This window comes from Pelodiscus sinensis, chromosome 1 (assembly GCF_052426305.1).
Source record: "Pelodiscus sinensis isolate ZL-2025 chromosome 1, ASM5242630v1, whole genome shotgun sequence".
NCBI classification, from domain to species: domain Eukaryota; kingdom Metazoa; phylum Chordata; order Testudines; family Trionychidae; genus Pelodiscus; species Pelodiscus sinensis.
In genome coordinates this window covers 342,445,157-342,470,579 of record NC_143052.1, presented here as the reverse complement: position 1 = coordinate 342,470,579, position 25,423 = coordinate 342,445,157, and the positions used below count along the sequence as shown (strand labels likewise).

The following is a 25,423-nucleotide window of genomic DNA, read 5'->3' as shown; positions in this document are numbered from 1 at the left end:
CTCCCACGCGGGACGTAGAAAGGGGAGAGAATTTCCTCTGGCTTGCAAGACATTGACCCTGAAATCGCTCCTCCCCCGCTACCCCCTTGCAACACCCGGGATTTTGTGCAACACGGTTTATTAAACTATCGATGTGTCTAAAGCTCCCTCGGGAGCAAACTCCCTATGCAACACGCTCACGCTGCCTGCCACACTCCCCTGCACACCGCTGGCTAGCAGCCTCCGGCCTCGGCAGCTGCATCACAATCCCCCAGAGAGAGACAGGCAGGGCGCCTGCGCGCCCCTCCCTCCCTCCCTGCCCGCCGCTATAAAGCGGTCGCCGCGGCCGGCCAGGTCGTGCAGATCGGGTGCTGGCTGGCTGGCTGGGGCGGTGTAGGGAGTCGGGGCTGCGCTCCGGTCTGTGCCTCCTGCGGATGCCCGGGCCCCAGCGGGGCCGCGTTATGGACCTGGCCGGGGCGCGCCGTCGCTGAATCATGAAGACCATCATCGCCGCCTACTCGGGCGTCTTGCGAGGTAACGCAGCCTTCCGAGCGTGGGCGGCCGGTGCTGGAGCCCGGCGGGGCTATACGGCGCTGTATGGACCAGCCGCGGGCGAGCCTCCGCGCAGCCGACCCAGCCTCTTTGCTCACAGCGCAATGAGTTGGGCCAGTCTTAGCTCTCGGGCTTTGAATGGGGAAGCCGAGGGACCAGCATGATGCTCCTTCTGCAGGCAGGGAGCTGCGATGTGGCTGCAGGGGGTTGCTGTGGGCTGGCGGGTGCATTGGCATTCTGTGCCCACGCCTGTCCCCTGTGTGGCTTTCCTGCCTAGGGTTGAGTAAGGTGTTCTGGAGGGGTGTCTGTGGCAGGTGCCTAGTGCCCTGGCTTTGCATGTTGGGAGGGATGTTGGGGTCAGAGCCTTAGAGCTAGATGTTGTGAGGCTACATCTGTAGCAGTGTGGCGAGGAAAGTGCCTCGAATAGTGCTGTTTGTAGTTTTGACAGGCTTCTGCAGTGGCAGGTTTGGGCCCTAATCTTCAGAGAGTCCTGAAATAATTGCTGGTGTTGTCAGGCTGTTGCCTCAAAGCCTGTCACAAGTGTCTCTGTTCTGGTTTGATGTGTTCCTGACACAGTGCCTCTGGGGTGCTCATTTTCTTACCATCAAGCAGGTATCTGTGTGCAGGAGGAAGAGTACAGTAGCTTTATTGGCAAACTTTTGCAAATGACTGTTGCTAGAAAGCCACTGTTCATGCTTTATTAAGTGTCTTAGATGCTATCTTTCCTGTTTCTGTAGCAATAGGAAGAAGCTAGAGAGAAGTGTCTGATAGCCATCTCCCTAAAGCATTGTAACGATTAAGTCTGAAAATAGGTTTTTATCCAGGGTAGCATAGGTTGGTGGCTAGGACTTCCTTTCACCTCTATCCACCAATGTGAAATTCCCTGCTCACTTCTGTAGTGAAATGGGATTGGTGGTTCTTAGCTGTGGTGTCAGCTCTTGACTTTAATTTCTCCTCACCAACCTGGGATTCTGCTTCTGATCTTTCTGCTACAGACCCTGAATACCCCATTTAGGTAAGATCAAACCTTGACCTCAGGGTTGAGGTAATTGGAAACAGCAGTGAGGGGAAGCTTGTGTTACAGCTGCCTTGAGTGTCAGGAAACAAGGACTCTGAAGTTACAGCAGCAATAAACTTAGCAAGCACAAATGTTTACTAATCCTCAGTCTGTTCTTTACCCTTTAGAAAACCATGTTTAGTCCCCTTTGCAGTAGCAGAGGCTACCACAGTTAGTTTTACTGAACTTTGATAAATTGACATCTTTTTAAAAATCACAAGTGCTGTGATGGACTGTACCACAGTGAGGCCTGGAGACTCCATTGTGCTGTTACCTGTTGAGACCACTTCTGCTCTGGCTAGCTGCATAGACATGGGACCAGAGGTAAAGTAACTTGTCCAGGATTAGCTTACTAATAGGCAGAACAGATTGTAGAATCTTGGAAAGATGGTATTCTGCTGTCTTGTTCAGCACTAAGAACACTTGGCATTTAATAACTAAAAAGCATAAAGTTGTGGTAAATGGATAAAAGCAGAGGTATTCTCAGGTGCCGCTCTCTGAGGAGAGAGCTTATGACATGGGCTGACAATGCAATGCAAACAGCAATAATGTGTCTGTATTCCAGTCTTTTTTTAATAGAGTAAATCATTCATGAAAGGCATCAAATATGTAATACTCACCTGATAGGCTTCAGTGGTTCCTCCTTCATAAGGCTGGTTCTGAGCCAATATGTTCATGTATCTAGGGCATGTGCATTTTTTTTTTTAAAATGACCTGTAGTTTAGGGATAGTGTAGTTGGCCTTAACTCAAAATAATCTGATGTGGAGAAGGAAAGCTGCCTTAATTCTCCATGCAGATCATTCAGTTTTCCCCTTCAGATCTGCATGGATGCACTTGTAAATTCTCTCCCACAAGTCTGAGACTGTTCACCTTGGAAGCCATAAGACCAGGGTGGATGGTATTGCCTTGGTAACAGCAGCTTCCTTCCATGGTGCAAGTTAATTAAATGTCACCACTTCCTAGGCTCGCAAGCTATTCACAGCTCTAATTTGTGGGGGGAGGAGGGCACAAACTTTAAAAGCCTGTCTGTAAAAACAAGAAGGGCCCCTCCACAGATGTTCTGAAGACTTGTGATTTCTCCCAAACCCCAGGAATGAGTTTTCTTACAGAAACTGGGTTCAGTAGGATTAATCTTGCAGGGCACAGGGATTTAGAGTTACTGTGATGTCGTGGATAAGTGCACTGAGCTGGAAGTCAGCAGTCCTGGATTATATTCTCAGTTTTGCCACTGATTTGCTGTGTGACACTGTGCAAATCTCTTCACCCATCTGCCTTGGGTTCCTTCCCATCGCCTGTCTTTGTCGATCTACATTGTGGGCTTGTTAGGGCAGGAACGGTCTCACTAGGGCTGTGTCTACGCTGGGCCACTTATTCCGGAAAATCAGCCGCTTTTCTGGAATAAGCTGTGAGCTGTCTACACTGGCCCTTGAATTTCTGGAAAAGCAACGACACTCTACTGTACAAAATCAGCCGCTATTCTGGAAAAACTATTCTGCTCCCGCTTGGGCATAAGTTCTTATTCTGGAACACTGTTCCGGAAAAGGGCCAGTGTAGACAGCCCAGTAGTCTTTTCCGGAAAAGCGCGTCTACATTGGCCACAGATGCTTTTCCAGAAAAAGCGCTTTTCTGGAAAAGCAGCCTGCCAATGTAGACGCTCCTTTTCTGGAAAAACTGAAAACGGAATAGTATTCTGTTTTAAGCAGTTCCAGAAATTCATGCCAGTGTAGACACAGCCTAGATGTTTGTGTAATGCTTACACAAGGGGAGGGGGCGCTAATCTGTCATTGCTTCCAGGAGATAGGCACTTGGAGTCTCCAGGTTTGTTCTCTGAAGAGATGAGTTACGACACTCAAATGATGGGTCAGAAGTGATGCCCAGGGCTGAGTTCCTCCCTGCCTTATGCTCCAGAAAGGGGGGAGTGAGTGGAATGGATTTAAAATGTTTCCTCAAGCATCTTCTGTGTGGGGATGTACATCAAATACTAGCAATGGGTGGAAGCCCTAGTTTGAGTTCACTGCATAGATTTGTCTACACTGGACTCTTAAGTGAGGAAACTGAGGGCAAGCTATTCAAAGTATAGATAACTTCTTGTGACACAGACTTCAGGTTGAGGGATGATACCAGGTTGCTTTTAGCACTACAGATGCTGCAGCCTGTTCTTCCTCAACTTGTGGGGGAGAAGGGGAGAATCTGTGCTGCTGCTGTGCACAGCAAGGTCCAGGCTTACCTCTGCAGTGAAATGTGCAGCCCCATTGCTCTAGAGTGTTCAAGTGGTGTAGAGTCCAGAGATACCAAGGACAATCCTGATAAGCTGTGTGCTCAGGATCCAGGGGCCTCTGAATGCTGCAGGGTCACATGCACATTCTGTGCATTTTGGGTTACTGCCTGAAAGAGGTAGGAGAGCGCAGCCCGACAACCACCCTCTGGCCTGCATCCTAGGGGTTGCTCCCTTGGGGAGGGGGGGAATTGCTGCACTTGTCACCTGCCTCACACCGGCTCCCCTGGCCTGCACTGGGTGTGGTTATATTCAGGAGGAAGCTAGATGCCTCTACTTTCACCACTCTAGCAAAGATGCCTTTGGGGGGTGCAGGTCAAACAGGATTAATGAGCATTGCTGTTGGGGTGTGTGAATCAAGGACTTCCTGTGTGTTTGTACTGTGCTATCCCATAGTGCACAGCATGAGCAAAGAGGCTCTGGCATGCAGCATGCTGTAGAGCTGGAAGCAATGCTGTAGTTGGACTTGAAGCTTAGTTGTCCTTTGGGCTCTGGACATGTGCCCCCAAGTGCTACAGGCTAATCTGGCCCCATTTGCTGCTGTGTGTGCCACTTCCTACTATTGTCATTCTCTGGCTTTAAGCATTGCCACTGGCCGCTGCTGGGCTGAAACATGTCCCAAGCCAAAACGGAATTCTCTACAATAGCTGCGATCAGCATAATGTAGCCAGGCTGTGCCACTGGCAAACCACCTTCCAAAACAACTCTGGTTCTGCACAGACCTGACTGTTCTGAATCCACTGGAGTTTAGGGCAGGCCGTCTCAATCAAAACTTGTCTGTGCAACATCTCCTGGAGAGCAGCATGCTACGAAACAATCAGTGGGACTAGAAGCAGCTTGCGAACTCACCAGTTTGCTGCTAACCATCAGATCAGAACTGTTCAGTTTTTCTGTGTTGGGTGGATCGCATAGGATTGTTCCTGTGGCATGTTCTTGCAGTACCTGTCCAGGTCTTGTTCAGTGATTGGCCAGGGCAGACACACCTCCTGGCAAAACACCTTTCTGAAACCATCCCTTTCTGCTAGTCCGTAAATAACTGCTGTAAAACGGGGCCAGAGACCTAGAGCTACTGTAAACCAGTGTAAGGCATTGGCTCCACTAGTGCTAGTCCATTTATATGGGGTGAGGATTTAGCCCAGTGTTCCTTCTTTATGGCTCTACTGAGCAAACCTAAAGGAGTCATTTCTTCTTCGATCTCCTTTGAATAAAGCCTACAATAAAATCATTCCCAATCAAACTGAATGCTAATTGCTCATAGAGACAATAGCTGACACTTTATTAATAACCCTGCCAGATATTTTAATTGCCTTAGCACTTGTGTGTAAATCCTCATAGCAAGTTTTGTTTAATTCAAAAAGCAATAAATTCTTGGGACAGTGTGTTCTGCAAGGGCCCTGAAATAAATTACTTATGGGCATTAATTTGCACCAGTGTGATTTACACCAGTCCAGCACCAGGATAAGGTGCATTAGTACAAATGAAAATGCACTGATGTAAATAGTCTTTATTAGAATTTACAGTGGAAGCTTAAAATCCACTGTAAGTCCAGGCTTAAGGATCAACAGCTGTTCTGCTTGTAGTTTCAGGTACCAAGCATGAATGGGAAGAGGCTGTATTAGGAACCAGAATAGGTGAGTGATGTCTCTGAAGAGGAGTGAGGAAGTCTGGCAAAAAGGCACAACCAACTCAGTATCCTAGATCACTTTTTTCTGGTCTCTCTCAAATAACCAGCAATGCCACTGGAAATGTGTCCTTACTATTGCTTACTTCCACTTAACTGCTGCAGGGAAATCATGCCTCTATCTAGAAAATTTACTTCAATATCTGCTTCCTTGTAGGGTGCTTCAATTTAGGAAATTAAGGTGTACCAGTCTGTTTCCAGGTCTGAGCAGCATGCAGGACTTGAGGAAATATTGCAACATATCTACTCTTAAACCCTTTAAGGTCTGGGCTCCAGAGCTGTAACTTGGATACATCTTTCCAAGGGAATTCCATAAGAAGGAGATTGTGCTGGATTATTGGCTACCACAAACAGATACTCATGCTGGAAGGCTGTCTTTAAGATGCTAAGAAATGGGCAGCCTGCCAGTGGCTGTATAGCTTGAAAAACTGTTAAGACTGAATTGGAATATCCAAGTGGAACTCACAGGGTGGGGGTGGGGGTTTGGGGGGGACGAGGTGGAAAAGTGCAGTGTGAAATTGAGTGAAGTAGTTACAAATCACTGAGCTGGTGGTATTCTTACCAGACCTTCTGTTTTACTTCTCAAGGAAGGTCTTTGAGCCTCATGTGACCTTAACAAAAATCTACTACTGCATTCATGTTGAAGCCTAAAGTGAATTTGGTCCTCTATCTTCAAGTTGACAAGTACTGAAGGGAGATTTTGAAGGCAGTGTTGTTTCTTACTGCTAACAGATGCCTGATGCTCTGTATCTGTTTTCCCAACCAGGGTTCAGCAGAACCCTGGGGTTCCACAGACCATCGTCAGAGGTTCCTCAAGAAATTGTAGAATAAATAAAAAAAAAAAAATCTTACAATGTAAGCTGACATATAAACAGCTCTTTAAAAATTTTCTTGACAATTTAGCAGTAATTGGATTGCGCTGCCTCTGCTTTCAACTTTCTCTGGCCAAGCAAATGTTTTCATAGGGATATGAAAACTTCCTCGGGATATGAAAAATTATTTTAAGGGCTTCCTCCATGGGCGGGGGGAAGTTTGGGAATCACTGCTCTATATGGACACTGACAAAGGCAGATACATTATCCAAATCTTAAATTAGGTGTAAAGAAGGGCTTCAGTTGTTCATGCATCTGGGCACAGGAAGTGGTAACATTCAGTGTCCGGACCCTGTCATCTTGAAGAGCTTTACCTTCTAGGCATGATTGCTCAGGCCATGCTCAACGTTATTTGGTGGGAGACTGTGCTGTATGTAGGCCCATTCTGGAATGGCATTCTGGAATGACTGGCCACAACATTCCAACATGGAGCAGCTAGCTAATGGGACCAAAGAGCAGTTACTAACTGTCTTATTACTGCTTCAGTAGAAGATGGACACTCCTATTTTTGTAGGATTAAACTTTGGACCCAGAGATGTGATTAATATAAATGATGATCAGAGACCAGGTCAGTCCATAGCTTCCTGATATCTCCTGATAAATGAGCCATCTGTGGATAACTAAAGAGAACCAGTCTCATTCCCTTACAGAAAAGGAAAGGGGATGCTGGATGAGTAGGGCATCTTTCTTAAGTTTTTAGGAAAGGACATTCAAACTATACACTAGTAGCTTGGAATATGACACTTACACTTATCAACTGTACACTTGTCATCTGTATTACTCCATGTAACTTACAACACCTTGTACTTAAAGTGGGAGAGGGGACTTCTTGGTTAACTTACTCCTTCCACTTGTTTAGTGATTCCTCGTGAGCTGAAGACTTCAGAGATTAAGATGTGCAGAGTAGCCAACTTCACAAATGATCTCTAACAAATCTCTCTGGGATCTCCAACTCTCTCTACTACCAAGAATCTTACTATCTACTGCAGTATCTGATATCCCAGAAGACCTCATTCTGTCCCACACGAATGTACTGGAGAGTACTTGTTTAGAATTCTGACCAAATCTAAAACTTTCCATGCCAGAAAGCTGGTTAAACTTTCAGCACACATGGAGTTAAACTCATGTGTATTACAGTTCAGCTTCAAAGTAATTCATTTTGGAAAACCTTCTGGTAAATACTTAATCATAGGCTTTTATTTTGTTGGAGTAATGTGTCCCTAATTGAGTCCCTTTCTAAAACTCTTGGCAACCTGTTGAGAGCTATTAATTGGCAAGATTTCATTACTGTGCACTTGCTCTGGACTATGTATCTCTTCACTGTGAGGTACAAGGCATAGAAGCAGTCAGGGCTGGGTTTGGTATCTAAGGTGTTTGTTTTCATTGATCCAACACAGAACTGGCTTGAGCCCCTCCCCCCTCCCAGTTACCTGGGAAACTAACACACCATACCTGAGTCTCAGACACTCTACTTCCCCACTTGCAAGCACAAAGTCTGTTGTAGAGAAATCCTCCATAGGGATGGAAGTAACTGGGCATTAATTTCTGAAAAACATCAAAGAGGGTTCACAGATATAAAACATGAGTAAGTCATTAGCAGTGGGTGAAAGGCCAGCTGGAAAAGGCAAGCTGAAGCCTTGCCCCTTCTGCCCAAAGCCATACCCTTTGACCAGGCCTGTGCAAAATACAGCCCACAGGCTGGATCCAGCCTGCAGAGGCAGTGGAGAGCCCCAGGCAGACTCCCCATCTTGGCTCTTGCACCCTGCAGAAACGTGGCCGCAGGGAAGTTTTAGGAGCTGCCTTGCCCCCAGCACATTCCCGCTGGCCAGTTTCTGGCAGAACCAGACAATGGGAGCTGCTTGTTAGAATAACAGGCAGCTAAGAAGAATTACGCCCCCTCTCTTGGGCTCAGTTATTCAGGAAGCACAGGGCCGGGCTGGCTGGCTGGCTGGGAAACATTTTAAATCTGCAGGCAGGTTCGCTTGGCAGTTGGCAGGTAAGTCTCTTGGCCACAGCCACCTTCTGGCATCCCTGCCCTTTCCTGTCCCATCTTTCTACCCCTCAACATACCCAAACCCTCTCTTCCTTTTATGTCCATACCCTCTCCCAATTCTGGCACCCCAATCTCCTGCCCCAGATCACAATCCCTTCCTACTCCCGGTCACATCCTAAACTCCTGCACTCCAGTCCCCTGCCCTAGGCCACAACTGCCTGCTTCATCCAAACTCCAGTCTTCCCCCTGCACCCCAGTCCCTTACCCCAAGCTCATTTCTGCACCCAACCTGCATTCCAGATCCCACATCTGCTCCATTAATATCGTGGAAGAGTGCGGCCCTTTGACCACTTTCCAAAATCTTGGATGGCCGCCCCCTTCCCCCCCCCCACAGCAAAAATTATTGCTTACCCCTGCCCTAAACTAGGCTACCCCTTCAGCACGCTTCTCCCCCCTCCCTCCCCAGCCAAGCCCCATGCAACCTGAGCTGAGGGCTAGCATGGCCCCAGCCTCCAGGGCTGATGCACGGCCCCAGCCCCTCCTAGGTGGCTCTGCAGCATAGCCAGTTTTGGGAAGGCAATGCCTTCCCTTGCCTACCTTACCCACTGCCCATGGTAAAAGTCCCACCCCAATAGGTGGGGCAGTGTCCTTTTCCTCTCGGGTTCATAAGTTCAGGACCCCAAAAGTCCCTGTCTCTGCACCCCACTCACAATTGCTGCCTTTGGTCAGTGCCTCCCCAGAGTTCTCCTCCCATCCTGGGTGGGGGGAGGTAGAGGTATTTTATTTGCCCTGCTGGCTGCTCATGGGGAGCAGGCCTTGCTGCTACCACCTTGTTGGCCACTGGTTGGAAATCCTGCCCTCCCCTCTTACCCTCATAACTGATATTTGAGCCCTTCTTTGGCTGAAGTTTTTTAAACTGACAAGGTTCCCCTTCCTTTGAGACTAGGCTAAATGCAGTCTCTTTTGGATTCCCACATTTACAAGCATTGGTGACTATTGCACAATTCCTGCATTATATAACTTGTAACCCAACACCAGCTGATTTAACTACAATAAGCAAAACATCATTCCATCAGCTGAATCTATAGCAAATCTAAGACAGGAGCAATTGTATTTACAGTAACGTACCCAGAGACTCTGGGTTCAATATCAAGGAAGCATTCATTCAGAGCCTGTTTCACAAATGATGCATAATGAAGTTTCAAGTTGTTGGTGGTGGCACATTAACAATAGGCAATACCCAATGTAACACCAATAGACCCCGGTCATCTGCAGGCAGAATCGAATCAGTGACCTCTGGAGCTTAGCAGATGAGCCTCTATTGCAAAAGCCAGCTGACGGTTAGCTTTTCTCTAAGTGGTTTCAGTGCATAAGATAGGACAGTGCACCACACCCAGCAGGGGCTACGTCTAGACTGGCCCCTAATTCCGGAAAAGTCATGCAAAGCAGGTATTTCAGAATAGGGAAATCCGCGGGGGATTTAGATATCCCCCACGGGATTTAAACAAACATGTCCGCCGCTTTTTTCCAGCTTGAAAGTAGGAATAAGAGATCCTCCGGAAAAGGGCTTTATTCCGGAGGATCGCGCCAGTCTAGACGCTCTTTTCCGGCTTTTCCCCCAAGCCGGAAAAAAGCGGCGGACATGTTTGTTTAAATCCTGCAGGGAATATCTAAATCCCCCGCGGATTTCCCCTATTCTGACTTACCTGCTTTGCATGACTTCTCCGGAATTAGGGGCCAGTCTAGACATAGCCCCAGGTGTGTGGGTTACATCAGTATTAGGGGTTGTCAGTAAATAGCCCATCTGCATAGCATCCAAGAAATGCTGAAGAACAAGTCTAATAGCATTAAACCCATGCTTGGTTTAGGACAGGGGTGGCCAAACTGCAGCTCTCCCAAAAGTGCAGCTTGTGAAGCCGCTCCTGCGCATCTGCTCCCCCCCCCCCCCTCCAATGACCCCTGGTCTCCCTGTGTTCACTGGGGCAGCAATTCTAAATGGTGCCCAAGATGGCAGTCATCACAGGGAGTCTGATATGGCCAAAAAGTCTAAGCTTGTTCCTTAAAGGAGCAGCTTTTTTTCCTTCCCCCTTGACAATTCTGATACGACTCTTCTCATGTTTTCTGCCACTGTTTTAGCTCTTTTTGTTAAATGGGTTGCTCCTCTCCCCCCCCCCCCCCCGCCGCCCCCCCCCCGATTTAGGAGAAAGAAATAGGATAGGGACCCACTCCGAGGAGTGTCAAGACACTTAATCAGAGATGGGTCTAGTTATGGTTGAATAGTAGCACCTGCATCTGCTAGGATAAAATTACAATTTCATGCATCTGGCACAAACAAATTACTGGCTGTCTCCAAGAGGAAACTGTACTCCAGGGTGAGGTGTTGCACACTTGACTGTGTGCTAGGTCTTTCTCTCTAGTACAGGCAGTCCCCGGGTTACATGGATCCGACTTACATCGGATCCCGACTTACAAATGGGGTGAGGCAACCCCCCACTAGCTGATTCCCCCCCAGCAGACCAGGGAGACGCGGAGCGGCTTTTCTTAGCAGACACCTCCGCTTGAATAAAGGACTGAGGGAAGTGAGGTGTGGGAGAATAAAACTGAGCTCTGGAGAAATGTTTGGCTAGAGTTTCCCCTACAATATATACCAGTTCCAACTTGCATACAAATTCAACTTAAGAACAAACCTACAGTCCCTATCTTGTACGTAACCCGGGGACTGCCTGTAACTGGTGTTGGGGACTTCTGGAGGCAGGATACAGGATAAGATTGGCCTGTACCACTCTGATTATTGCAGAGGAGCTGTTCAGAAGACATGCAAGGTACAGCTAGTTTAGGCTTATACACTTGAACCTCCTTAATATGGCAACCCTGTGAAATGGGGTAAACTGGGATAAGGACATTTTGCAGATCATGGAGAGCGCTGGGGTGAGGTAATGGGGGGGCTTACCTGATGCCCTGCACTCCGGCCCACATGATTCCATGCTTGCTGTCATCACTCAGCACCACATTCAAGCAGCAGGGGAAAGCTGCTGGTGAAGTTCTTCACCATATTGCTGCCCTCCCACTCCCCCCCCCCCCCCTGCTGGGAGAGGAGAGGTGCAGGGAGGGCTACAGGGAGGGCGGTACCCCATTTAGCAAAATCTTTTGGAAGGGACCTGGGGTGGCAGTGCACCTCCTGGGTGCTACACAAGTTGCCTATGTTGGTTTGCAGTTCTACAACACATTGGACTTGGACCCCATTTTTAAACTAAGGAGTAGAATATTTTTGCTGCCTTGGTCTCTACAACTGTTGCAATTCTCACTCTTCAGCTAGGTAAAACAAACTACTTCTGACTCCAAGAAGCAGAGAGCCAAGCTGTCTGGCTTAGGTGACTGTTACCAAAGGAAGATCCTTTCTCCTAAGTCTAGGTACATAATCACCTCGGGCTGTAATCCTAAATCTGCATAGTCTCAGCCACGCCACCTGACTTCTAAATGCCTGCAATTTATTGGATTCCTTTACAGACTTCAGTTACAATTCACCACATACTAATCTTGTGGTGTTAAGCCTCCTTGCTTGTTTTGGATGTGTCCACTTGAACACCTGGCTGCTTATTCCCCGCTAGGAAAGTTTTCCCCCTCCCCTTGGGAGGACAGGTTGCTAGTCAGGTTTAACGGAATTCACTTCAAGCTGATAAACAATCAGATTCCTCCTTGCCTTTAACTTCTAGAGCAATGGTTCTCAAACTTTGGTACTGGTGACACCTTTCACATAGCAAGCCTGTATGATTCCCCCCCCCCCCCCATATCTAAAGAGTATTTTTAACTAACACCATTATAAATGCCAGAGGCAAAGCAGGATTTAAGGTTGAGGTTGATGCTTGCAACTCCTGAGGATCCTCAGATCCTATTCTAGGGTCTGATGTTGCCAACATCACAAGTGCCTTGTATAATTGAGATACAAGAGACCTGCCTTTCTGCTGTTACTACTAGATACTAATGATCCTTGCAATGCTATGAAATCAGGTATCTTCCCTTTTCTGTAGACAGAAATCCAGTTCAGCTCCCTCTTAAGTCAATAGTTTTCTTATTGATTTTTTTTTTTTTTTTTTTACATGGGAGCAGGATCAGATGCAAGGTAAGCAAGATTGGGGGGTGAGGAGGCTAAATAGCATGTTGAAAGACACTGCCCTCATTGGTGGAAACTTAAATTGTAATTGGCATCTACCTCCTAGTACTGTGTTCCCTTTTCTCTTTCCAAACTAAAGTAGTAGGGGGAATCAAGTCTCTAAGGAATACTGCAGAGTTGCTGGTAACCTACCCCTCCACCCAGTACTAATTGGGAGCCTGGCATCTTCAAAGAAGCACAGTGCCCCTTTAAATATCTGACTAGCCTTACTTGCAACCGCTGAAATTACTCTGTGGTACTTTCAGTTTGTTTATACATATCTTCATCAAATGCACCTGTCAACTCAAAACAAGGAGAAGCTGTGAGTCTTAGAGCTGCATTTTTTTTTTAAACTGTTCTCCAAATCTTGCCATGTTCTGTTGTATTTGGGTTCAGTTTTTCTACTGGAAATGACTTTTTTGAATTCATTTAATGTCTCTATTAAACCTAATTACAAAACAGACACGCCTCTAAATAGTGCATTTCAGAACAGGCAAAACATGCTTCCTTTCTCTTGAGCTGATTGACTTCCTCTCTAGTACACTTGCAATGTCTTTGGTTAGTTCCTGCTTCTGTTCTCCAATTTGGACCTGCCTCTGACTGTTGTATTTGCATGTGAGTTGTAAATGGAGGCAGCTTCCTTCCATTCCACCACCTGTCTCTCGTTGCTTACTGTAGTTTAGATGGTCTTCACATTCACACTGTAAGTCAGTCAACATTCAGTACAAAGATTTCTTCCAGTTGGTCTGTTAATGAACTTAATAAGCAGGTTGGAGGGAGTGAATCCTTCTCTCCCCCCCCCCCCCCAGCAGTGTTACCTTCTACGGTCACCTGGGTGGAGGAGGATCAGCAGCATCATGCTGGACCATTTAGAGGCAAGGCACTCCTCCAACAGACAGCCCTCTGCATTGGGAATCTAGTGCTGACTGTTACTGACCTGCTGGAAGACCTATGACAACCTCTCTGTGTATCCCTTTGTACATCGCCTCCTCCCGCAGTGACTTGGCGGGAGCCTTGGAGCTGCTGTAACAACTTGGCATCCGAAGCTCTTCCCCTCCCCCATTGTTTCTTTGGGTTGGGGATAGAGGACAAACTCAATTAGGGCTTCCTCAGTCCCTGGAAAGTGCCCTTGACCCCTTAGTGACAGAGGAGCATGTGCTCCATAACTGAACAAGGGGCTTTCTGTCTCCTTGCTCCTGATGCCTGCAGAGATCCCGTGCCCTAAAGATTGCTGCAAAGGGAGGAGAAGCCTTGAGGGTTCACTATTCCACTGAGGTGCCTTAATACTCATTAGCCCTTAATGCCTCTGCTGGGATTATCAGCAAGGGGGCCAATTAGTACAGACTCTGAGTTAACATCCTTTAGGGACTAAATTGACACTCCTCTTGCAGACACTCCTCTTGCAAGCTATCTGGGTGCTTGTCTCCTTAATGACCATCTTGAGCTTGGCTCAGGCCGCGGACAAAGAAAGCTTCCTATCCAGTTACTGCTTTCCTACTAGTTCTTGTCCCTATGGAATAGTTCAGTGTGTGCCCCCAAACACGCTTACCATCTCTTCTGGAATCCAACTTTGCATAAAATTGCTTGGCTCATTGCAAAGGAAAATGTAAAGATACTTGTGCACTAACACTCCTGGCAAATTAATCGTGTACAGCTCTTGTGCCTAAAGCCAACTAAATGTAAGGCCACATCTTGAGCATCCAGTGATGGTTTTTATAGCATGCCATGTGAAGTCAGTTATTAGAGGCTAGCACAGGAGTGAGCGATAATTTTTGATGGGGAGGGGGCACTCCAGGATTTTGGTAAGTGTTCAAGGGCCACCATTTTCTATGGAGGGGGTGCAGAGTCTGGTATGGAGGCTAGGTGCAGAAAGGAGCTGGGGTAGGAGACTGGGATGCAGGAGAGGGTGTGGGGTCTGAGATGGAGTTTGGGTGAAGGAGGGGGTAATGACCTGGGGCAGGGGTTTTGGTGCAGGGTCCAGGAGGGGATATGAGTGTAGGAGAGGATTCTGGGCTGGTGAAGTGCAGGAAGGGTGTAGGGTCTGGGAGAGAATTGGAGTAGGGGCAGGGGTGAGGTGCCAGCGGTAAGCTCTGGACCGGAGGCACTTCCTACATAGCTCCTGGTCAGCAGCCCAGCAGTGCCCAGAGGCAGCCTTCTTCCTGCCAGCAGCTCCAGAGCACTTGAAGCAGCTAGTTGTTCATGTGACTCTCTGCACTGGTGGGGGAGGCTTTGCTTTTGGGTAAAGCATGCATGTTGCTGTAATGTAGAATTTTCTCCTAAATTCATATTACACTGGTAATGTGCTACAGACTTCTGCAGCATTTATGCTTCTGGTCAGTGGCTTGTATACACATTGTTACCTATTGCAAGCAAAAGCTTTAAATGCTAACAAATCACATATTGTAAACTTTAAAAGTTTGTGAATAGTTAACCACAAGTCAAATTCCTTTTTCACCTTCAAATTTCCTATCTTGGATCTGTAAATGTGTAACTTCCTGCTTAAGAGCTTAAAAAAAAACTTATAAATAAGAAGCAAAACTTTAACTAGCATGCAAAAACAAAGCCTTGCAAGAGCATGTGAATGATGGTGGCTTAATGTAGTATCATAGTTGTTTTTGTTTGTTTGGGGTTTTATGGGTTTAGCTTATTGTACTGTTTACCACCATGAAACTGAAATTGTCTCTAAGAATAGTTCTCAACAGCTTGATCACAAATATGAATTAATCTCTCCCCCTCCCCCCATTTGTAAACTGGGGAAACTGAGCAAGTTGTCCTGCTGGCCTCTGGGTGTCACATTAATTGGAGGCCTGGTATAGAAAAGATGATGCCTTGGGCAAGCCACTAGATGTGTTAATACACCTTGCACTGTGACCCTCACTGGTTTGTCGTGCAAACCTCAAAGTATAAGGGAGACACTGATTTTTATTATAGGTTTTGAGTTATGTTGCATGTTACTCCACTCAGGAGCACTGAAGATTTCTGATGCTTTGTAGTGCTCATGGCAAGCATTTATAACCGCTTTTTTTTCTTAAAATGAGATGCCCATGACACATGTAAACTAAATCAACTCTGTTTAGTAATCTTAAACCAGAAACGAAGTTTGTACCATAGTATAGGGATCGATGTTCTGTGGCTTCTATCTTTCACTTGAAGCTTTGTACGTTTATTTAGAAAAGTAACTTTTTTTTTTTCTGTTCTTAGGTACTGGGTCAAGCATACTGTCTGCTCTGCAGGATTTATCCTGGTTGTCCAAGTCCAAAGTAGAGAAACAACTTCAGATAATATCTGTGCTACAATGGGTCCTTACTTTCCTCATTATGGGTAAGAAATAAACTTTTATTCGAAAATGAAGGTTCTTGATTAAAAGCTTCAGGGGGTAGCAGAGTTATTCTGTAACAGGAAAAATGTAAAACAACAAATAGTCTGGTAGCACTTTTAAGACTAACAATATATGTAGATGGTATCATGAGCTGTCGTGGGCACAGCCCACTTATTCAGATGACCAGCTTATCAGTCTTCATAAGAAGTGGGCTGTGCCCACGACAGCTCATGATACCATCTACATATATTGTTAGTCTTAAAAGTGCTACCAGACTACTTTTTGTCATTTTGATTAAAACTGTCCTTGCAGAATTCAACTTGTGGGCATTAGCAGCTAAGGTAAAACCTATTAGGTCTCCCTCTGCTTAAGAACAGGGTGTTACTATTGCTAGATAAACAAAATGCATAGGAAGGATTACTACACGCATGTAAGCAGGGCTGATCTGTAGGTATTGGAACACAAGGGTGCAGATCTCTTTTAAAATCCTTCTGTACAGTCTGTGCTCTGTAGATAAACCTATGTTTTGCCATGAATGTTCCAAATGTAGTTGGGAGGGGGAAAGTAACAAATCTTCTTTTCTTTTGGCAGCCACTCTAAGAATACAAAATAATGTGGTGAGCTGCTTCTTACGGTATATTCTGAGCTTTGTTCAATCTAGTTTTAAACCTCTCTAGCAATGGGGCCCTTCACTGGGCAAGAATCTCCAGAGGAGCTCAATGTTGGGGAATGCTTCTAGCTGCCCACCCTTGTAGGTGACATTTTGTCCAAAGACTTCCTTCCTGCCTCAATTGTTGCTTCCTCCTCTGAGTGGAAGGAAAAGAAGCATTTTAGTTGGGGGGAGGGGGTGTTCCCCTTGATTGTCTCTAGTATTAAAGTAACTCAAAGCTGGTTAGCTTCTTTGGTCACTGATTGCATGTGACCATCTTGCCAGTTCTGATTTGAGCCACCATTAGCATGCCATAAATACTTTCTATTCATGGCCTATACATTGCCAGTTGGGAGTTTTCAGCTGAATTCCCTCTTGTTTCATCTCAGACAAGTTTGGGGCGGGGGAGGGAACATTGAGAGGGGGATGTAACCCTTCTGCCAGGCAGAGTAAATAGCAGCAAGGGCCAGGTTCAATATCTAGGGGTCTCCTCCCAACAAGGCAATACAACACCGGCTCGAGCCCCCACCCAGTGACCTGGGAAATCTTACATACACCTCTGGGTGCCTCAAAAGAGGCAATTCTTCCCCTCTCCCAAGCACAGAGCCTCAGTATAGTAGCAAACCTTTAATAACATGAGGTAACCCCCCATCTGCATTAAATTGGGGAAACACCACAACTCAAACATGAGCAAAGGCCCTCCCCCAGCCACAAATCCCCCCCCAAAGTCCCACACCCCAAAAGTCTCTGCCCGGTCAGTGCAGCCTCCAGAGTTCCGCAGAGTTTCACCATCCCAACCTGGAGGGGTGGGGATCCGACATGGTGGTGGCTCCGCCTGGTGCCTGGACGACTGTCTGCTGCCACTCCCAGCTGCAGGTCGTCCGCTCGCTGTCTGCCTGCACTTGCAGGTCACCCCTGCCAGCTGCATCTGCTGTCCACCTGCACTTGCTGGTTGTCCCTTGCAAGCTATTCTGCTAGTAGCACAGCACTAGGCTCCCCTCAGCACACAGTGATTTTAACTCATAACAGAGGAGCCTTAGGACTAGTGCTCCACTGGCCCACAGTGAAGTTAACTCCATAGCTCACAACTAGACTCTTAATGGAATCCAAATTAACTCTGATATTCCACAGTGGAGAAAGGACGGGGTGCAATCTGTGTTGTTCAGGCCCTCAGACAGGACCCTACCACCAGGTACAAAGACCTATTCCCAGCTTCTCTCAATTTGACTGGGTTTGGAACCCATGCCCCTTGTCTAGCGAGTGCTACTTAGTTTATGATGAATCCCTCTGTCATAAACAGTTCCACCATTCCATTGTCCTTGATTCACATAATCAGGGTAACAACACGTTTATCCCCCCTGCCTCAATAACAGAGACTGGGGATCCCATAGTGGCCAAAAGCAGCATTTGGGCTGCTGTGAGCACATACTAGACTGGGTGGGTGTGTCTATGCAAATTGGGCTCCACCCCTGAAGTCTTTGTACCACTTGCCACAGTTCACCACCAGATGTCAGGATAGTTTACCCTGACTCCGCTTACAGGGAAAAACCTCCATCTTACTTCAAAATCAGCACTTACCTGTCTTAATAAGCGAAGGCCCAGCATGGTGCAAGGAGGTAGTGAGGAACTCTTTTGTGTGTGTGTGTGTGTTAGGGAATGAGTCCATTGGAAGTCTTTCCTGTGACTCAACAAAATCGAGCCAGCAATAGTCTCTCAGTAGGAGGTTCAAGACCCTTCTGCAGTAATGAGAGATCTGTGGACTCTGAGGATGGGACAGGGAAATAGCTTGGTCTCAGCCCTATCGAAGGCTTAGTCTCAGTGTGATATCACTAATCTGTGATGCCTAAATCAGATTGAGTATAAAAAGCTGTAAGTATGGTCCAGTCAAAAGGCATAGGGTGGTAATAGTGAGAGATGTCTGCTCTGCAAAAATGAGGCTTTTTTTAATGCCACTTCTCCTCTCTGTCCCCTTGGCAACTGTAGGTGTTGCTTGTACTGTAACCCTCATGTACATACTCTGCACAGACTGCTGGGTGATTGCAGCGGTCTATTTGGCATGGCTGGTGTTTGACTGGAATACTCCAAAGAAAGGTAGGTTGTCAGAATGTTGCATAGCGAGGGAAGGGGGGGCTTTATATAGGAAATGCTGTACACTAAAGAAGGTGAAAGATTCTCCATAATAGATAATTATGGAAATGTCTTTACATTTGGGATGGAAAGGAAGGGGGCAGTGGAAACTTGTCAGTTACTGGCTAGCTTGCACTGTGTAAGTAAGTCTAAGGCATGTCAGTACATGTTACTGCAGGCAGCTCCCAACGGGTGCACAATTCCTATGCATGGAGAGCCATTGCCCATCAGGCTAACACGCACAATGGAAGTGTACAGAGCAAGCCATATGATGGCGCTGTAAGGGTGCATCTCTCTACACAGCACCTGAAACTTGAAATAAGATATGCAATTTACACTATGCAAATTGCCTATCTTATTTTGATTGTATTTCAGTAGCCTATTTTGAAATGTGGCACATCTACATGGCACCAGATTTCGAAATAACGTGCTATTTTGACGCATCCCTTAACCCTTGTTCCATGAGGGTTACAGGGATGCTGAAATAGCGCACCTGTTATTTCAAAAAATATTTTGAAATGATGGGCACGTTTAAAAGACACGGTGCAGCTATTTTGGGATACTGGAAGGTATCCAGAAAAAGCCACGCTGTCTAGACATAACTAGAGAATTAGTGCAGAGTAGATGATGTGCTTTAAGCTCTCTACTTCATTGCACACTGACTTCCTCCTGTAGACTAGTCCTTACACCTGCCTATATGTTGTCCTAGGAAATGACTGCATATTTTCCTATCCTTTTAAATATAATGTAACCTATCTCTCAATCCTGCTACATTCTAGCCATTAAGGATGTTGTGTAGTAGTGAGTTCCGCAGGCTAATTACTTGTGTCTACACTTTTTTACAAGATCCAGAAGTCTATGCTTGAACCTTGCAAGCCAAATTAAAACCTGAGTTGGCAAAAGCCAAGGGGCGAAATTAAAATGTTTATAGTTCAGATCAATTGGCTGCTTGGATTAGTGATATACATGTCTTCAGGGGGTCTATTTTGAGTTACTGTCTGGGGAGAGCTCTATATTGACCTACCAGAAGATTCTGAGACTGGTTGGGTCTCACTTCAGTTGACACTTGAATACAGTTGCCTCTTGCTTGAGGTTTTTTTAGTAGGGTAAGGAGAGAGGGCAGTTGGGGCCACCAGACATTAGACTTAAGGTCTCAGCCAGACTGATACTTTGCATAGCTTTCAATTAAAAAAGATCCTGGTTGAGCTAATGGGACTTTCTGAGTAGAAGAGACTGAGCCAAAAGATGGTAAACATGGATGTCCTGACCCTGCAAACTCCTGTGTTCAGTTCTACTGTTTGCATAGCACTGGGACTTGAGGCTCCTGAGGTCGTGTCAACTTTGCTGTGCAGCTGTTGCTTGAAGCCTAGCTCTCTTCAGATGCCAAGGAAAGGTGCAGGTGCTCCAGACCTTTGAAAAAAAGCCTGTAGAAGGCTTTGTGCAAGTCTTTCTAAAGTGAAGTAATAGCTACCTTGCAGTGCACAGTGCAGACACCCTACAGCCTAGCCCTGAGAGCCTCTGATAAACATCTTTGGTGGTACTCTTCCACATTACAACTGATTATTCTCAAAATGCATCTTCTTCCCTCTTTTTTTTTTTTTTTCAAGGTGGAAGAAGATCCCAGTGGGTCAGAAACTGGGCCATATGGAGATACTTCAGAGACTATTTTCCAATACGGGTAAATAACCTTTTTTTCCCCCCTCTTTTCTTCTCCCCCTCCCCCCCCCTCTGTTCCACTCCTGACTGTACTGAAAGCTCTTCTGTTCCTCTTAAAGATATGTATTGCAGTAACCTCTTGGGTGGTGTTCCTTTGACATGAGGATACCAGCTCTTGCTTGGTACACAGGCCTTGCTTTATCCTTAGTTGAAACTGAAATATCAAGGTCATAAAATGCACTTTATTTAGGATCCCACCACATGATGTGTATTTCCCTGAAACAGTCATCTCTTGCATCATAGACTTGGTGCATCCCTAATCGATTCTGATAGGAATGTCATTTGCTTCCACGATGACTTCCCATTGACTCAAGGCGGCAGTTTGCCTTGGAGAAATCTAGTGATAAAAGAACAGCCTATAAACAATGGATTTGGCTGTTTGTTCATTTCCCTCCCACTCATACTACAACATGCAGAGGAGATTGCGTTCATGCCACACATTTTGTACTCCTTTCATAGAATTTGACCTAGGTCCAAGATGTAGTCCATTGCCCTTAAGGTTTTTGGGTTGAATAGTGGGTGATCACTCTAAACTCTACTTTTATTATTAACATGCAAAATGTCCTGGGAAGTGACAGTTATGTTTATCATACCTGCTTGCTAATGGTGGGCATAATAGCCTTAGTAAACAGCTGCTCTGTCTCTGGGCTCCTGAGATGCTGTTCAAGTTGCTGGTAACCAGGGTTGAAACTTACAGCTTTCATTTAAGCTACATCATAGCTCGTTAGGCTTCATCTACACTGCAGGGTTTTTGCAGAAGAAGCTTTTTGCAGAAGAGATCTTCCGCAAAAACTTCTTGCGCAAAAGTGTGTCCATACCACAAAGAGTATTGCAAAAGCAATGTGCTTTTGTGCAAGAGTGTCCATGCTGCATGGATGCTTCTGTGCAAGAAAGCATCAGAGCACCTGTGCTTTTACAGATACGGGTTTCTTGTGCAAAACCCCTCAAGTGTCCATACCTGCCTTTTTGCACAAGAGCTATAGCGCAAAAAGGAGTTCCTCATGGGAAGTAGAATAACTCTACTGGCAAAAGCCCTCTGTTCTGCCGATTTACTTGCGCAAAAATGCGCTTGAGGTGTGGACGCTCCACTGGGTTTTGCACAAACCAGCTGTTTTTGCGCAAAAACTTTGGTACAGACGTAGCATGAATGAAATAATTCGAGAATTCTTGCATGCCAGTTTGCGGCACAAGGCTTTGGAATTAGCAGGATTCTGTTTCACAGCACTGCAAAAAGATGTGTAAGTAGTGAGGAAAGGGCCTGGAGTTAAAGGTCCATCTCTAACCAGATGGAGTCGAACCCCCTGCAAATGTCCACTTCTGAGGAGGAGCAGGCTGCTAAGTTTACCTACTTTGAAAGGGACTCTAACAGTGCGGGGGGGGGGGGGGAACGGGACTGGGTGTGACTTGGACCTTAAATTACTCTGTTTTTGATCTTGCAAATCCTTTCTAATGCTCTACTCTGTGCACCTCCCACCCCATGCAACCAGTCTCCCAGCTAATAATTGAGTCAATTAGACTAGTCCCTGGAGGAGATTGATGGAAATGACAAGTGTGTGAGATGAGAGGGAGGGGCAGGGGTGTGGAAAATACACTGAAGTAATTTTTCTATGGAGTGGGGAACTCTTTTGAGCTTGTTAGAGGGCTTGGGGCTGGGAAGAGGTCTGTTCTGAGACTGCCTATTGGAAGAATGGTAGGTAGCTCAAGGTACTTTATTTTACAAATACCACGGCAGTTGTTAAAAAGTGAGTATTTGCTAACAGATAATATACATCCATATCTAATGTCGCTTTCCCTATACTTGGACTAAATGAATTGTTAGCTTTTTAATAGTGACTCTTGCTGTCCTTTAGCAATCAGATGCAAAGCAACAAAACTAAGCACATCAAAGAACTAGAACTTATCAAAACTAACTCCTTGGCTTGTCTATTAAAAGCTTATCCGATACCTCCCAAGGGATTTCTTAAACCAAGGGGACTCATGCCAACTTGTCATCGTGCTCTCCCTAGTAAGGGAGGGAGTGCTGCTACCTCACTGACCCTTGGGCCCTGCATGGAGATGGTGAATCTAGATAAGCATTGATTATCAGCCCCATAAACAGTGGAATGTGAAGTCAGCAACTGATTCAGCACAGACCTAGCACATCTGTGCCAAGTAATGTCATGCAGCACACAGGCATAAGGGAGGAGAATATTAATCAGCGGAAAAGCAATTATCTGGATACTTCCAGCTGTCCTCCAGCAGCTGGAGATTCGTCCTAACTGTTGTCCTCTCTCCCTGAAACCTCAACACCAGACATCTTCCAGATCAGCTCTCTGCACATGTCAGAGGCAAATGGGCAAGGCCCTTTCTCAGTGTCAAATCTGCAGCTATATATCCTCTCTGAAGCCTGCAGGAATGCTACCACCCATATAGAGAGCTGGGGCAAAGTCCTGCTTGGCTACTATTAGCTAGTGACCAGGCCTGTCCCATGTAAGGAAACAAGCCCAGGTGCTTTAGCTGCCAGATGGACCTGGTACATTGAAACATGTCTGAAAAGCACCCTTTTCCTACATGTGTGTTAGTGGGGGGTTTTGTTCCCCCCCGCCCGGGGGTGGAGAGGAAGAGCTGCAAGCAGGGCAAAGCTATTGAACAGCCAACACCACATCTAGCCCTTTCTCTCCTGAGGTTGGAAGCCCTATTCCAGTACTCCCCCTGTGGTACTCAGTGGCCTTGTCTATGTTAGGAACCTGGCTACAATTTCCCCGCTCCTGCTGCCAGTGGCTTTGCTCCACAGCTGATAGCAAGAGACCTACTCTCCATGCTGCCCAGGCTGGGGGTTCTCACTTCCAGGAAAAACTGGGTTCTGTGCACAACCTCAGGTCTTAAAACAACAGAGCTTAAAAGTGCAGCCTGATTAGTGTGAGTGGGTAAGAACACCAACTCTGTCCACACATCTATAAGAGCAGCAACATCACAGGACCTAACCACATAAGCCACCAATGTAATCTATGCCACAGTGCCCCTCTGCCATGTGTATTGGCCAGAGTGGACAGTCTCTGACATAGGTTTAATGGACACAAATCAGCTCATCTAAATGGTAATACATAAAATGGTAATAGAATACTTTAACTTGCCAGGGCACTCCTTAATGGATCTAAAGACTATATAATCACATGGCAATTTCAGAAACCAGTTTGAGAGAAGCTGTAAATGAAACCAAGTTCTACAGGTTTGACATCTTAAACCGAGGTCTGAACAAAGACTTTACTTGGATGGGCCACTACATTTAACACCCTAATGACATACACGTTAAGTATTGGGCATTTATAGCTCACTCTATTAGCCTCATTTAGCATGGACAGTCTCATTGACACTTTTTTTTTCCCTTCCCTTTCCCTCTCCATCCTCTATTTCTGCTATTTGCAACTCTGGATGCTTTGTTCTATTCATCTGAAGAAGTGGATTGTGCCCAGAAAAGCTCATGGTACTAGCTACATTATTTTATTAGTCTCTAAGGGTACGTCTAGACTACATGCCTCTGGCGACAGAGGCATGTAGATTAGGCTACCCGACAGAGTAAAATGAAGCGGCGATTTAAATAATCGCCGCTTCATTTAAATTTACATGGCTGCCGCGTTGAGCCGACAAACAGCTGATCAGCTGTTTGTGGGCTCAGCGCGATAGTCTGGACGCTCCCCTGCCGACATCAAAGGGAGTTGTCGACAACCCAGGTATGCCTCATCCCAGGAGGCATACCTGGGTTGTCGACAACTCCCTTTGATGTCGGCAGGGGAGCGTCCAGACTATCGCGCTGAGCCCACAAACAGCTGATCAGCTGTTTGTCGGCTCAACGCGGCAGCCATGTAAATTTAAATGAAGCGGCGATTATTTAAATCGCCGCTTCATTTTACTCTGTCGGGTAGCCTAATCTACATGCCTCTATCGCCAGAGGCATGTAGTCTAGACATACCCTAAGGTGCTGCAGAACTACTCTCCTAAGTCTGCTTCAGTAGAAACTGTCACTTTCCCATCAGCTGGTAGTAGCAACAGTGAAGCATGGGCAGAGTTAAGGTGATAATGACTCATTACAAACTGCCTAGGACTGGCAGGGATTGGTCAGTTCAGATGTGCCTTTGGGTGTGAGCTGAGACCAATGATTTGTAGAGTTCAGTATTGATGATGATTCAAATTAGTGCCTGGGTTAATCTAAATAGCCGTCTGCTGTGTGGGCATTGAGCAAACTCTGGCCATATGGCTTTATATAAACATAAAATGAGAGGTTTCAGTCCCTCCAAGTACTGAGCCACTAAACACGCCATCAATAGCAGGGCTGAAATATAACTAGCAGTCTGGTGGCACCTTGTGACCTAATAAATTTATTGGTCTAAGCTTAAGTAGGTAAAACCCACTTCAGAGTAGGAGTGGAAATTCTATACACATGGTGGATTCTGTAACTTCCACTCCTCCTCGTCTGAAGTGGGTTTTACCCACTAATGTCTGACATTTGTTTGTAACTTTAAAAACACCAAGAGGTCCTGTGGCACCTTAACACAGCTGCCCCTCTGAGGGCTAGTCCCTGAAATCTGTTTTGGTGTTCATTTTGTCCTACATGGCTCCTATTACCGACAACTTGCTCTGGTCTGCATATGTCTGATACCAAACCAGCTATTGTCGTCTTCTAAAAAGGCAGAGCTGGCTCCTGCAAGCAGTCTAATCACATTCCCTGGAACCAAATGCAGATGTGCTAAGCATTTTGTCTAGGTCCCATGGCTGCCATGACAATGAAGGAGACTTGTACAGGGCAAAATTCTGCATCACAGAGAATAGGACTTTGAGCAACAGTAGAATTGTGTGTATTTCACTGTGGTTGAGCACCCCTTGCCCATGGGGGGGGGGGGAGCTGTTGCAGCTCCCACTGGTTAACCATAACCAGTAAGCCTTACCTGTTAAGGGTGAGGGTAACTGGTTAACCCTTTACATTGTAATGTGGGCTGTGACACTCCCGTAGCCTTGGAGAAGGTGAGGCTTGGTCACTACTCTGCACTGCCAGATGGTTGTACTGTATTTAGAAAA

At 46.2% G+C, this 25,423-nt stretch overlaps 1 protein-coding gene across 4 annotated transcripts in view; it reads left to right on the top strand.

Annotated features, from left to right (window-relative positions):
* The first annotated feature begins 279 nt into the window (after nt 1-279).
* The window catches only part of DGAT2 (diacylglycerol O-acyltransferase 2), a 53,089-nt gene continuing 27,945 nt past the window's right edge, over nt 280-25,423 (top strand). The window contains exons 1-5 of one of the 4 annotated variants that reach the window (XM_075919539.2): nt 280-513; nt 5,445-5,495; nt 15,762-15,881; nt 18,512-18,619; nt 20,263-20,333. In XM_075919539.2, the coding sequence (XP_075775654.2) occupies nt 474-513; nt 5,445-5,495; nt 15,762-15,881; nt 18,512-18,619; nt 20,263-20,333 (390 nt within the window). In that variant the 5' untranslated portion in view covers nt 280-473. The remainder of the gene's footprint in view (nt 514-5,444; nt 5,496-15,761; nt 15,882-18,511; nt 18,620-20,262; nt 20,334-25,423) is intronic. The other 3 variants (XM_075919540.2, XM_089775783.1, XM_089775782.1) reach the window with 3 other exon arrangements.